This window comes from Salvelinus namaycush, chromosome 5, assembly GCF_016432855.1.
Source record: "Salvelinus namaycush isolate Seneca chromosome 5, SaNama_1.0, whole genome shotgun sequence".
In the NCBI taxonomy this organism is placed as follows: Eukaryota; Metazoa; Chordata; class Actinopteri; order Salmoniformes; family Salmonidae; genus Salvelinus; species Salvelinus namaycush.
In genome coordinates, this window is record NC_052311.1 from 70,468,760 (window position 1) to 70,483,774 (window position 15,015).

Consider the following 15,015-nt stretch of genomic DNA (forward strand, 5'->3'; position numbering starts at 1 on the left):
TCATACAATTCTGGCAAATTAGTTCAACGAGCCAGGCTGCCCAAACTTGCATATACCCTGACTCTGCGTGCAATGAACGCAAGAGAAGTGACACAATTTCCATAGTTTAATATTGCCTGCTAACCTGGATTTGTTTTAACTAAATATGCAGGTTAAAAAAATATATACCTCTGTGTATCGATTTTAAGAAAGGCATTGATGTTTATGGTTAGGTACATTCGTGCAACGATTGTGCTTTTTTCGCAAATGCGCTTTTGTTTATACATCCCCCGTTTGGCGAAGTTGGTCCTCACACAGTTCGCAACGAGCCAGGTGGCCCAAACTGCTGCATATAGCCTGACTCTGTTGCACAGGACGCAAGAGAAGTGACACAATTTCCCTAGTTAAAAGAAATTCATGTTAGCAGGCAATATGAACTAAATATGCAAGTTTAAAAATATATACTTGTTTATTGATATTAAGAAAGGCGTTGATGTTTATGGTTAGGTACACATTGGCGCAACGGCAGTGCTTTTTTCACGAATGCGCTTGTTAAATAACCGTTTGGCGAAGTAGGCTATGATTCAATGATAAATTAACAGGCACCGCATCGATTATATGCAACGCAGGACAAGCTAGATAACTACACATGGTTGATGATATTACTAGTTTAACTAGTGATTATGTTAAGATTGATTGTTTTTTTATAAGATACATTTAATGCTAGCTAGCACCTTACCTTGGCTCCTTGCTGCACTCGCATAACAGGTAGTCAGCCTGCCACGCAGTCTCCTCGTGGAGTGCATTGTAATCGGCCATGATCGGTGTCCAAAAATGCCGATTACCGATTGTTATGAAAACTTGAAATCAGCCCTAATTAATCGGCCATTCCGATTAATCGGTCGACCTCTAGCTTCCAGCTACAATAGTCATTTACAACATTAACAATATCTACACTGTATTTTTTTTATCAATTTGATGTTATTTTAATGGACGAAAATGTTGCTTTTCTTTCAAAAACAAGGACATTTCTAAGTGACCCCAAACTTTTTAACGGTAGTGTACTTTGTACAACTTGTTTTCATAAGGCCATGCACTGTTGAAGTTAGTGTAGGCTAGTTACAGTATGTAGCCTAGTTACAGTGTAGGCTAGTTAGTCATAAAGTATCCAAGCCATGACAATGTATAAACGAGTACGATTAAAATCAAATGTATCCCTGTATCCACAATGGCTGAATATGAAACAGCTATGACACTTCTTGGCTCTTCCCTACAGGACAATGAGAAGCGGACACCGTTGCATGCCGCTGCCTATCTAGGAGATACAGAAATTCTAGAGCTACTCATACTATCAGGTAAGGTTATCATTGAAGAGAAGGATTACGCTATGACTCGTGTCCATCGGATTTTGACTTCTGTTTTGATGCTTGTTGTGTTTGCATGTGACCGTTTCCCTCATACTTACCACCATTAAAGATCTTATGTGCAGTCGATGTATTTACAAAAATCAAGTCATTCTAATGAAGGCCATTGACAGCTGAAACATCCCGATTTTAACTTGATTAGTGAAGCATCAAGATTTTAATTGTGAGCGAGAGTCGCACCTGTTCCTCCTAAATGTCCTCATGATTGTGGGTTGCACCTCGTCTCACGTTGGCTGAGCTACTTCTACTCCTCTCCACTCAGTGACATGACATTTTCTTCAGTGTTGCTGTGTAATGAAAGTCCATGTCCATGTCCCAGAATAGCCCTCTACAAGAGGCTTTGAGTGCGTTCTAAATGGCACCCTATTCCCTATATAGTGCACTACTTTTGACCTGATGCCCTATGGGTAGGCCTATGGACCCTGGTCGGAAGTAGTGCACTATCAAGGTATTACGGTGTTGTTTTGGACATCCTTTCTGTGCTCCAGCTATTTAAGATGTTGCCTTATTAACCCCAGTGGCCTAACTAACCCACGTCCCCCGTCGGTCTGTCTTTCTGTCTGTGTCCCAGGAGCCAGAGTAAATGCCAAAGACAACAAGTGGCTCACTCCTCTGCACCGGGCCGTGGCTTCCTGCAGTGAGGTACGTGTACTGATACACACACACCTGTGCATATGTGTTTTACTGTTAAGTGTGTTGTGATTTTTAAATGCACTTTAAACAAAGTTGAACATGATTTGAACTGTGCTCCTGTAGGAGGCAGTCCAGGTGCTATTGAAACACTCTGCCGATGTGAACGCCAGGGACAAGAACTGGCAGACGCCGCTCCACATTGCTGCGGCCAATAAGGCGGTCCGCTGTGCTGAGGCCCTGGTCCCTCTCCTCAGCAATGTGAACGTGTCGGACCGGGCCGGGCGCACGGCGCTGCACCATGCAGCCTTCAGCGGACACCTGGAGGTTAGCAATTAGCATGGACATGATTACACACTGTAGTCTACACTTTATACCTGTCCTATCCCCAGGTTGAGTTCATGATGCATCCCCTTAGTTACAATGGTTGTATGTAGGGCTGTGACGGTAATTGGATAACATTGACAGTTTTGGATGAAGACCGCCATGAAAATAAAACAACAGTCAAAAACGCCACGTTTTTATCAACTTTATTGACGAAGATATACTTTACCCATAGCAGCAGCGGTAACTATTTATTATTGTTCTGCTGACTTAGTCTATCTATTAAACTGTGTACATCTTCTCTCCAACTATCTTTTGATGCGCCACAATCAGCAGATCTGCTATATGTGCTGATAGGAGAGAATCTTTTGAAGGTCAATTCAGTTCATTGGTGAGGGGAAACGTGGGGACCGGGGGTAACTATAGTATCTATAGGTCTAGCACCTACAGAGTAGGGGTGGGTGGGTAGCCTCTGCCTTTCACCTCTGACCTTTCTCATTGTTACAGTAGGTCGGAGGAGTGAGGTGAAAAAGATGACTCTCATTGCAACAACAAAAAAGCATACCATCACCTATTTGGGCACATTTCAGTTTCAAACCTAATGACGATGGAGACCCAGATGACTTGGACCAGCCTGTTTGCAGAATATGCGCAAAACCTGTAGGCTAACATAGTTTGGAAAGCAATTGGCTATTGCTTCAAAGAGAAGACAATGAAAAGACTAATGTCTTTTAGTTATCAAGATTCTCAACTTAATTGAGCGAACAGTATTTTTGTCATTGGCTATATCCCCGGTGAGTGTGCATATTCACTGTCTTTATCCCTGGGTCAGTGCCACTTGAAAGTCATATTGAACAAGATTCTGCTAATCTCTATAGTCATATAAAGTGTAGTAGAATTGCATGATAAAAAATGACTTTTCCCTTGAAAAGAAACATATCTGACATAGCCTAGCCTAGGCTTACTCCACCACACGCTGCATTGAACAGACGTTATTTGCAAACAGTGATTGAGTGATATTATTAGCCTAAAAGATGACTATCCAATTTACTAATCACATTAGCAATAGTCAGCTATCTTACAAAAGTCTGTAAATGTGATGATGCACGTAATGCTTTATATATTTTTTATGGTGAAAATGAGCTTCCCCTTGACTTGAGACTCGCGCGCCTATGAGCAAGACAGTTAGGCCTAAACACTCCGTTTTCCTTTGCTAGTCTTTCCCCCGTCCGTCCGTCGGCTGTCAGTTATGTCGATGACTGTGTACATACCGCACGTCAATCACCGACACCGGAAGTCCCATGACCGTCACAGCCCTAGTTGTTTGTTCAAGAGAGGCTTTGACGCCAAATTTTAGCAGATTTTGCTTTAGTTTCTCAGCCTGTGTTTTGTTTCCCTCTCCTTTTCCTGTTAGATGGTGAGGCTGCTTCTCTCCAGAGGAGCCAACATTAATGCTTTTGACAAGAAGGACCGCCGTGCAATCCACTGGGCTGCTTACATGGGTAATGAGTTGACCACATCATTTACATTCTGACTAATGTGACGGAGTCCATCCAAATCATCTTGGTTCCTGGACTCTGTCCAGGCATTTCAAGGCTGCGTTGAAACAATGATTGGTAAATGATCCAAGACCAGCTCAGTTAATCCCTACCATTGTGACAATGAGTCGTCATAATGCTGCATCAAATGTACATGATCTTAGGGGCTTTGGCAAACACAATGTAAGTAATTTAATTGATGTACCCCTAATTGCACCCGAATACATCTGTTTATCCTACAGCTATTGTATACGGTAATCATGAGCCCCTATAAACCAGAGTTACACTGTTAGCACTGAGGCGGTGTGCAATAGTAGGAAGCCCACTTTATGAAGCTCACCCTGTACTATCAGCTCCAATGTAAATAACATGAGTAAGTCTACCTCTGTTTTTAATGCTTTACTGGGAAGCTTATCAATCAAGCAAAAAAGAAAAATGCTAAAAATAGCCCATATTAACATATGTAGCCTAAGAAACAAGGTCCATGAAGTCAATAACTTGCTTGTAACAGATGACATTCATGTTCTGACTATCTCTGAAACTCACTTAGATAATACCGTTGATGATACAGTGGTAGCAATACATGGTTATAACATCTACCGAAAAGACAGAAGTGCCAACAGAGGCGGTGTTGCTGTCTATATTCAGAACCACATTCCTGTAAATCTTAGAGATGATCAAATGTTAAATACTGTTGAAGTAATATGGCTACAGGTTCATCTGCCTCACCTAAATCCCATTCTGGTGGGAAGCTGTTATAGACCAAGTGCTAACAGTCAGTATCTGGATAATGTATGTGATATCAACAGAGATGTATATTTTCTGGTTGATTTAAATATTGACTGGCTATCATCAAGCTTGGGGCGGCAGGTAGCCTAGTGGTTAGAGCGTTGGACTAGTAACCGAAAGGTTACCCGAGCTGACAAGGTAAAAATCTGTTCTGCCCCTGAACAAGGCAGTTAACTCACTGTTCCTAGGCCATCATTGTAAATAAGAATTTGTTCCTAACTGACTTGCCTAGTTAAATAAAGGTAAAAAAAAAGAAAAAGCTGCCCACTCAGGAAAAAACTTCAAACTGTAATCAGTGCCTGCAACCTGGATCAGGTTGGCAGTCAACATACCAGGGTAGTTACAAACAGCACAGGAATGCAATCATCAACATGTATACATCACATTTTTACTAACGCTGCAGATATTTTCTTTAAAGCAGTATCCAAATCCACAGGATGTACTGATCACAATATAATAGCCATGTCTAGGAAAATTTAAATTCCAAAGGCTGGGCCTAATATAGTGTATAAGAGGTCATGCAAGAAGTTTTGTAGTGATTCATATGTTGATGATGTAAAGAATATTTACTGGTCTGTGGTGTGTAATGAGGAGCAACCAGATGCTGCACTTGATGCATTTATGAAACGATTTATTCCAGTTACTACTAAGCATGCACCCATTAAGAAAATGACTAAAAACTGTTAAATCCCCTTTGATTGATGAGGAATTTAAAATTGTATGGTTGAGAGGGATGAGGCTAAAGGTATGGCAGTTAAGTCTGGCAGCCCAACTGATTGGCAAACGTACTGCAAATTAAGAAATCATGTGACTAAAGAAAAATAAACTACACTATGAAACAAATAAATTATTTAAACAATGATAGTAAAAAGCTTTGGGGCACCTTAAAATTAATTTTGGTGAACAAAGCCAACTCAGCTCCATTCATTGAATGAGATGGCTCATTCATCACAAAGCCCACTGATATTGCAAACTGCTTTAATTACTTTTTCATTGGCAAGTTAAGCAAACTTAGGGATGACATGCCAGCAACAAACGCTAACACTACACATCCGAGTATATCGGACAACATTATGAAAGACAAGAATTGTACTTTTGAATTCCGTAAAGTCCGTGTGGAAGAGGTGAAAAAATGGTTGACTATCAACAATGACAAGCCACCAGGGTCTGACAATCTAGATAGAAAATTACTGAGGATAATAGCAGACGATATTGCCACATCTTCAATTTAAGCCTACTAGGGGCGTGTGCCTTCAGGCCTGGAGGGAAGCTAAAGTCATTCCGCTACCCAAGAATAGTAAAGCCCCCTTTTACTGGCTCAAATAGCCGATCAATCACCCTGTTACCAAACCTTAGTAAACTTTTGGAAAAAATTGTTTGACCAGATACAGTAAACAAATTGACAAGAGAATTTCAGCATACTTATAGGGAAGGACACTCAACAAGCACATCACTTACACAAATGACTGATGATTGGCTGAGAGAAATTTATGATAAAATGATTGTGGCGGTTGTCTTGTTAGACTTCAGTGCAGCTTTTGACATTATTGATCATAGTCTGCTGCTGGAGAAACGTATGTGTTATGGCTTTATACCCCCTGCTATAATGTGGATAAGGAGTTACTTGTATAACAGAACACAGAGGGTGTTCTTTAATGGAAGCCTATCAAATATAATCCAGTTAGAATCAGGAATTCCCCAGGGTAGCTGTTTAGGCCCCTTGCGTTTCTTTTTTTTTTTTTTACTAATGACATGCCCCTGACTGAGTAAAGCCAGAGTTTCTATGTATGCGGATGACTCAACACTACACACGTCAGCTACTACAGCGACTGAAATGACTGAAACACTCAACAAAGAGCTGTAGTTAGTTTCAGAGTGGGTGGCAAGGAATAAGTTAGCCCTAAATATTTCTAACTAAAAGCATTGTATTTGGAACAAAAAAACTAAACTGAATCTTGTAATAAATAATGTGGAAATTGAGCAAGTTGAGATGACTAAAGTGCTTGGAGTAACACTAGATTGTAAACTGTCATGGTCAAAACATATTGACATCTGTCTATAATAAAGCGATGCTCTGCCTTAGCAACACTATCAACAAGGCAGGTCGTACAGGCCCTAGTTTTGTCGCACCTTGACTACTGTTCAGTCGTGTGGTCAGGTGCCACAAAAAAGGACTTAGGAAAATTGCAATTGGCTCAGAACAGGGCAGCACGGCTGGCCCTTGGATGTACACAGAGAGCTAATATGCATGTCAATCTCTCCTGGCTGAAAGTGGAGGAGAGATTGACTTCAACACTACTTTTATTTATGAGAGGTTGAATGCACCGAGCTGTCTGTCTAAACTACTGGCACACAGCTCGGACACCCATGCATACCCCACAAGACATGCCACAAGAGGTCTCTTCACAGCCCCCAAGTCCAGAACAGACTATGGGAGGTGTACAGTACTACATAGAGCCATGACTACATGGAACTCTATTCCACATCAAGTAACTGACACAAGCAGTAAAATTAGATTTAAAAAACAGATTAAAAAACACCTTATGGAACAGCGGGGACTGTGAAGCAACACCAACATTGGCACAGATGCATGCACACATACGATAACATACGCACTATACAGTCGTGGCCAAAAGTTTTGAGAATGACACAAATATTAATTTCCACAAAGTTTGCTGCTTCAGTGTCTTTAGATATTTTTGTCAGATGTTACTATGGAATACTGAAGTATAATTACAAGCATTTCATAAGTGTCAAAGGCTTCTATTGACAATTACATGAAGTTGATGCAAAGAGTCAATATTTGCAGTGTTGACCCTTCTTTTTCAAGACCACTGCAATCTGCGCTGGCATGCTGTCAATTAACTTCTGGGCCACATCCTGACTGATGGCAGCCCATTCTTGCATAATCAATGCTTGGAGTTCGTCAGAATTTGTGGGGTTTTGTTTGTCCACCCGCCTCTTGAGGATTGACCACAAGTTCTCAATGGGATTAAGGTCTGGGGAGTTTCCTGGCCATGGACCCAAAATATCGATGTTTTGTTCCCCGAGCCACTTAGTTATCACTTTTGCCTTATGGCAAGGTGCTCCATCATCCTGGAAAAGGCATTGTTCGTCACCAAACTATTCCTGGATGGTTGGGAGAAGTTGCTCTCGGAGGATATGTTGGTACCATTCTTTATTCATGGCTGTGTTCTTAGGCAAAATTGTGAGTGAGCCCACTCCCTTGGCTAAGAAGCAAACCCACACATGAATGGTCTCAGGATGCTTTACTGTTGGCATGACACAGGACTGATGGTAGCGCTCACCTTGTCTTCTCCGGACAAGCATTTTTCCGGATGCCCCAAACAATTGGAAAGGGGATTCATCGGAGAAAATGACTTTACCCCAGTCCTCAGCAGTCCAATCCCTGTACCTTTTGCAGAATATCAGTCTGTCCCTGATGTTTTTCCTGAAGAGAAGTGGCTTCTTTGCTGCCCTTCTTGGTACAGGCGATCCTCCAAAAGTATTTGCCTCACTGTGCATGCAGATGCACTCACACCTGCCTGCTGCCATTCCTGAGCAAGCTCTGTACCAATCCCGCAGCTGAATCAACTTTAGGAGACGGTCCTGGCACTTGCTGGACTTTCTTGGGCGCCCTGAAGCCTTTTTCACAACAATTGAACTGCTCTCCTTGAAGTTCTTGATGATCCGATAAATGGTTGATTTAGGTGCAATCTTACTGGTAGCAATATCCTTGCCTGTGAAGCCCTTTTTGTGCAAAGCAATGATGACGGCACGTGCTTCCTTGCAGGTAACCATGGTTGACAGAGGAAGAACAATGATTCCAAGCACCACCCTCCTTTTGAAGCTTCCAGTCTGTTATTCGAACTCAAACAGCATGACAGAGTAATCTCCAGCCTTGTCCTCGTCAACACTCACACCTGTGTTAACGAGAGAATCACTGACATGATGTCAGCTGGTCCTTTTGTGGCAGGGCTGAAATGCAGTGGAAATGTTTTTGGGGGATTCAGTTCATTTGCATGGCAAATCTGATCACTGATTTTCATCTGATCACTCTTCATAACATTCTAGAGTATATGCAATTTGCCATCATACAAACTGAGGCAGCAGACTTTGTGAAAATTAATATTTGTGTCATTCTCAAAACCTTTGACCACGACTGTACATACACATGGATTTAGTAGTGTAGATGTGTAGTAGTGGTGGAGTAGGGGCCTGAGGGCACACAATGTGTTGTGAAATCTGAGAATCTAATGTTTTAAAATTCTATAAACTTTGGCAGCAGCTAATGGGGATCCATAATAAATACAAATGTTATTTTTCCAGTGAGTGAATGAATGGGCTGTGTGTTAGCCTCACAGCTCAGCTGTATGGTCCACCTCTAGTGTGTTATTATGTCAGAATGATGGACTAAGTAGGTTGATAAGATGTTTTCAGTTAAACTAACATGTAGGTATTGCTTATGGTGCTGTGTACCACTGTAAACTAACCTCTGTTTCTCTGTCTATGTTTCTGTTTCTCTCTTAAACCCTTTTCTCTCTCGCTCTGTCTCGCACTCTCTCTCTTCCCCCCCCCCATAGGGCACATTGAGGTGGTGAAACTGCTGGCCTCTCATGGATCAGAGGTGTCCTGTAAAGACAAGAAGGCCTACACCCCTCTCCACTCTGCAGCCTCCAGCGGCATGATCAGCGTGGTCAAGTACCTCCTGGACCTTGGGGTGGATGTGAGTCAATGCATACATACACCTCCCCACATTCAACTGTGTAGTCACTGTTCAATTACAACTCCACGAAAAGACAGAGCTATAGTGTGTTGGAGAATGATTTCCTTCAAGTAATGAAGAGATGGAGGTTGGGACCAGTGGGTTGGGACCAGTGGGTTGGGACCAGTGGGTTGGGACAAGTGTGTTGGGACCAGTGGGTTGGTACCAGGGGATTGGGGCCAGGGGGTTGGGACCAGGGGGTTTTCATAACCAAGTAATGAAGAGATGGAGGTTGGGACCAGGAGGTTGGACCAGGGGGTTGGGACAAGTGTGTCGGGTCAGGGGTTTTTCCTAACCAAGTGACCTGATCAGGAATATTGTTTTGTTCTATCCCCCCCTTCTCTCTCTACCCACTCTCCTCCCTCTTCTCCCTCCAGATAAATGAGCCCAATGGGTACGGTAACACCCCCCTCCACGTGGCGTGCTACAACGGCCAGGACGTGGTGGTAAATGAGCTGATCGAGTGCGGCGCCAACGTGAACCAGGTGAACGAGAAGGGTTTCGCCCCGCTCCACTTCACGGCCGCCTCGCGCCACGGGGCGCTCTGCCTGGAGCTGCTGGTGGGCAACGGGGCCCACGTCAACATCAAGGTGAGGAGACATGATGACCAACTGTCTGTACTAAATGACACCCTGTTCCCTATGTTGTGCACTACTTTTGACCAGGGCCTACAGAGTAAGAAGCTGTGATGACAACATCTGTATCTGAAATGGCACCCTATTCCTTTTATAGTGCACTACTTTGGGTCACTGATGCAGCACACGACTTAGTAGACCTGGACCAAATACATTCAGATGCCAATGGATTAATCCTAACAATACAAACTAAATGCAGTAAAGGGCGCCTCCACCTGTGGTCAGCAGCACAGACTGCAGTGTGAACCATCTGTCTCTCTCTGCAGAGTAAAGATGGAAAGACCCCCCTCCACATGACGGCCATCCACGGACGCTTCTCCAGATCTCAAGCCATCATCCAGAATGGTGAGTCTCTGTGAATGCTCTCAACAGAATATATATGAACCAGTAGGCTCTTTAGCATTTTGTCTTCAAACCATGATACACTGGCACAGAGCAATGTTACTGCAACGTGGTTGAACATTTAGCTACATGATGCCTCTAGGGTCAAGTGGTTGATGTGTGTGTGTGTGTTAGGTGCTGAGATCGACTGTGAAGATAAGAATGGAAACACACCCCTGCACATCTCTGCTCGCTACGGCCACGAGTTACTCATCAATACACTCATCACGAACGGCGCTGACACAGCCAAGTAAGAGAACACAGTTTCCAGCAATGCTGCAACATGCATCTGCAATTCTGTCATTGACCGAATTCCCGCTTGGAGACTCTCTGCTCAACACATGAAATGGCCTCCATTGTGGTGTGTGGGTGGTTGATAGACTGGGCATTGCAGTGTGCTGTAGGGTTTAATGAGGACTGTGATGTGGTGCTGTTTCTAAACTCGGCTGAATGAACTGGAAGTCGCTCTGAATAAGAGTGTCTGCTTAAAGTATAAAATGTTGTTGCAGACGAGGTGTCCATGGGATGTTCCCCCTCCACCTGGCTGCTCTCAGTGGTTTCTCTGACTGCTGTCGAAAGCTCCTCTCATCAGGCTTTGATATAGACACCCCTGACGACTTTGGAAGGACCTGTTTACATGCTGCAGCAGCTGGAGGGTGAGTGGACTGGTCCAGGCTTTACACCAAGGAATATGTAGTTCATGACCTGGAAAACACACTTTCCTCCTGCAGTATCATTTCTGTATAATGTGGCTCCATGTTATGGTGGTATTGACTAAAATGTCTTTATATCTTCCTGAAAGAGAAGAGAAACCTGCACATTGCTCTTGCTAGTATCACTGTTTTTATTCTAGCTTTTATTAGCCTTAATAAAAACAGTGATGCTAGCAAGTACAAGTTTCTCTTTTCTTTCAGGTTCTCTCATTGTTAACATGCACCTGATAACTCAGGTGTGCGAGGGCCTTTCTAAACTTGATATCTTGTTACCAGAAACCTGGACTGTCTGAATCTGCTGCTCAACACAGGGGCAGACTTCAACAGAAAGGACAGCTTCGGAAGGTCTGTCTGTGGCATCAAATAACTTTAATATTAGATCTTTATGATAATGAGGAATATAGTATAGGGGCATATAGGAATTATTATGGGATATATTGTTTTACATCTCCAATCAGCTGTTTCTGTTGAATGTTTGTGTGTTCTTGTAGGAGTCCTCTGCATTATGCAGCAGCCAACTGTAACTACCAGTGTCTGTTTGCCTTGGTGGGGTCTGGGGCCAGTGTGAACGACCTGGACAAGAGGGGCTGCACCCCGCTCCACTACGCTGCTGCCTCCGATACAGACGGAAAGTACGTCTCACACTCCTCTCTTACTGTTGTGTGTTGTGGTGCCGGGACCTTTCACATTTCACTGTAGTCTGGAGAGTATGTTGAGTGTTTGAATGCAAGCTAGTGTTCAATCTGCAGTGTGAAAGTTTGGCCACGTCTCCTTTGGGAACGTGTCTCTGCTTGATTATCTGTCTGTCTTGATGTTGGTGTAATGATTAGTGAACTCTTGACCTCTAGGTGTCTGGAATATTTGCTGCGAAACGATGCTAACCCAGGGATCAGGGACAATCAGGGCTACAACGCAGTGCATTACGCGTCTGCATACGGACACCGCCTCTGTCTGGAGCTGGTGAGTCAGAACCACAGGATACTAGATGCCCTGCATCCACAGACCATTTCCCTGCGTCCCAAATGGCTGTGGGGCCCATAGGGCTCTGGTCAAAAGTAATGCACTATATAGGGAATAGGCTGCCATTTGGGACATAGTCATTGATATTCAGTAGGTTTTAAGGTGTTGCATGTTTGTCGTGGACACATCGTCACTCTTGATGTTCTTTTTCCAGATTGCAGGTGAAACACCTTTAGATGTGGTAAGTGCCAGTTGGTAACTTTTCCTCACACTTGCTTGTTTAAGGTATGGAATAGAGGTCGACCGATTTATGATTTTTCAACGCCGATACCAATTATTGGACAAAAAAGCCGATACCGATTAATCGGTCGATTTAAAATTAATTTTATAATGAACATTCTTTTCATGTATTTATATATATCATACACACACACACATTTTTGTAATAATGACAATTGCAACAATACTGAATGAACAATGAACACTTTTATTTTAACTTAATATAATACATAAATAAAATCATTTAGTCTCAAATAACATGAGAACATATGTTAAAACGAACCACCAGCTTTCATGGGTCTTCAATATTCCCAGTTAAGTTTTAGGTTGTAGTGCAGAAAGCAGAGCTTTTCTGCATGGTCCCCTGTCAGTCTGCTCCTCCACGAAACACAGACCTTATTTGAAGTAGATCAAGACATTCTCTATGGAAGACATGAACGGTAAAATAACGAAGTAACCCCTTTCAAGTTCAGCCGCAAGTTATTACAGGAATTATAACGCGTTGACTATTTCTCTCTAAACCATATACCTTTGACTAATCCGGAAACTATCACCTCGAAAACAAAACGTTTATTCCGTTCCGTATTTTATCTAACGGGTGGCATCCATGAGTCTAAATATTCCTGTTACATTGCACAACCTTCAATGTTATGTCATAATTACATAAAATTCTGGCAAATTAGTTCGCAAAGAGCCAGGCGGCCCAAACTGTTGCATATACCCTGACTCTGCGTGCAATGACCGCAAGAGAAATGACACAATTTCACCTGGTTAATATTGCCTGCTAACCTGGATTTCTTTTAGCTAAATATGCAGGTTTAAAAATATATACTTGTGTATTGATTTTAAGAAAGGCATTCATGTTTATGGTTAAGTACACATTGGAGCAATGACAGTCATTGATTGATTGTTTTTTATAAGATAAGTTTAATGCTAGCTAGCAATTTACCTTAGCTTATTGCATTCGCGTAACAGGCAGGCTCCTCGTGGAGTGCAATGTAATCAGGTGTTAGAGCATTGGACTAGTTAACTGTAAGGTTGCAAGATTGGATCCCCCGAGCTGACAAGGTTAAAAATCTGTCGTTCTAGGCCGTCATTGAAAATAAGAATGTGTTCTTAACTGACTTGCCTAGTTAAATTAAAGGTGTAAAAAAATATTTGTTATGAAAACTTGAAATCGGCCCTAATTAATCGGTCATTCCGATTTAATCGGTCGACCTCTAGTATGGATGCAACACACCAGTATGTCTGCAGGGGCTGGTCACTGAGATTTACCATGTTACACATGCTACTAGACTAACCTTCCAAGTAAATATGTTACAAGTCTGAACTGGCCGTCCTTGTCTTTCCTCAGCTAATGGAAACCTCAGGGACAGACATCCTGAACGACTCTGATGTCAGAGCTCCCATCAGCCCTCTACACCTCGCTGTGAGTAAAGCCTACCTGCTCCTGTAGTGGTCTCCATATGACAAATGGTACCCTATTCCCTATGTAGTTATCTGGGATGCAGGCATGGTGTTGATTTTCCACAGGAAGTTGACTGTCCAGACAGACTCACACACCAAATTCCTATCTATTCCTGATTAGTGTAAAATACATGCATATTCTACACAGTGATGATGAGGATGATTTCCTTATTTTGCCATTTGAGTTAATCAACCTCAGAGGAGAAGTAGAGTGTTTGTTTCTCAATCCCAAGCTTGGCAGAGACCTCCGATGTTGATGCAGGGCGGAAGCAAAAATGGGCTCCCGATTGAAAGACACTGGTCTACTTTAGGTCTAGCACTGTATTTCTGTTCAGGCGTACCACTGGTCTACTATAGAACATTGATTATATTAAGAGTGTATATCTATTCAGGCGTACCACTGGACTTTGCTTGAGACTGTGTTTGTGTTTCTATTCAGGCGTACCACGGCCACCACCATGCTATGGAGGTCCTGGTTCAGTCTCTGCTGGATCTAGACGTGAGGAACAGCCAGGGGCGCACCCCTCTGGACCTGGCTGCCTTTAAAGGCCATGTGGAGTGTGTTGACGTCCTCATCAACCAGGGAGCCTCCATCCTGGTTAAAGACTTCACCCTGAAGAGGACCCCCATCCACGCTGCAGGTACACATAGGATATCACACAGAGCTTCTGTAATTAAAAAGTTTTCCTGAGCAAGATGGCCATTTGTTTGGTAATGTTGCTAGGATGTCCACAATGTCCACTATGGATTTTATATAGAATAGTGTGAAAATGCCCACGAGACACTGATCTAAGGTCATTTTTTGTCATGTTCTCCACTAATGATTGATGATCTAGGGAGGGTAAGCTGATCCTAGATCAATGCACAGGGAAGACTTCTATCCAGAGCCAGGTACACAGCTAGCAGGTGACAGGCTTCGATGGCCTCAGCCCCAAAATTATTTATTATCTGCTGTGTTAACATCTTGAGGATGTCATCTACCAACACCATTGTTCTACAAATCTGTCTGTTCATGTGAAGGTTATAGTCATCCAGCAATCTGCTCATATCCTCTCTGTTTATCCTCCTCTAGCTACCAACGGTCAATCATCTCACATTCTTATATCCTCTCTGTTTATGCTCCTTTAGCTA

General features: G+C 42.8%; 1 protein-coding gene across 1 annotated transcript in view; it reads left to right on the plus strand.

The window, feature by feature from the left end:
• Window positions 1-15,015, plus strand: part of ankrd28b (ankyrin repeat domain 28b) — a 44,449-nt gene that overhangs the window by 22,181 nt on the left and 7,253 nt on the right. Inside the window, exons 3-17 of the mRNA XM_038995130.1 lie at window positions 1,256-1,334; window positions 1,975-2,045; window positions 2,160-2,360; window positions 3,772-3,859; window positions 9,268-9,410; window positions 9,827-10,039; window positions 10,351-10,429; window positions 10,601-10,715; window positions 10,975-11,121; window positions 11,455-11,523; window positions 11,670-11,810; window positions 12,027-12,138; window positions 12,353-12,379; window positions 13,772-13,846; window positions 14,324-14,525. Coding sequence (XP_038851058.1) covers window positions 1,256-1,334; window positions 1,975-2,045; window positions 2,160-2,360; window positions 3,772-3,859; window positions 9,268-9,410; window positions 9,827-10,039; window positions 10,351-10,429; window positions 10,601-10,715; window positions 10,975-11,121; window positions 11,455-11,523; window positions 11,670-11,810; window positions 12,027-12,138; window positions 12,353-12,379; window positions 13,772-13,846; window positions 14,324-14,525 — 1,762 coding nt within the window. The remainder of the gene's footprint in view (window positions 1-1,255; window positions 1,335-1,974; window positions 2,046-2,159; window positions 2,361-3,771; window positions 3,860-9,267; window positions 9,411-9,826; window positions 10,040-10,350; window positions 10,430-10,600; window positions 10,716-10,974; window positions 11,122-11,454; window positions 11,524-11,669; window positions 11,811-12,026; window positions 12,139-12,352; window positions 12,380-13,771; window positions 13,847-14,323; window positions 14,526-15,015) is intronic.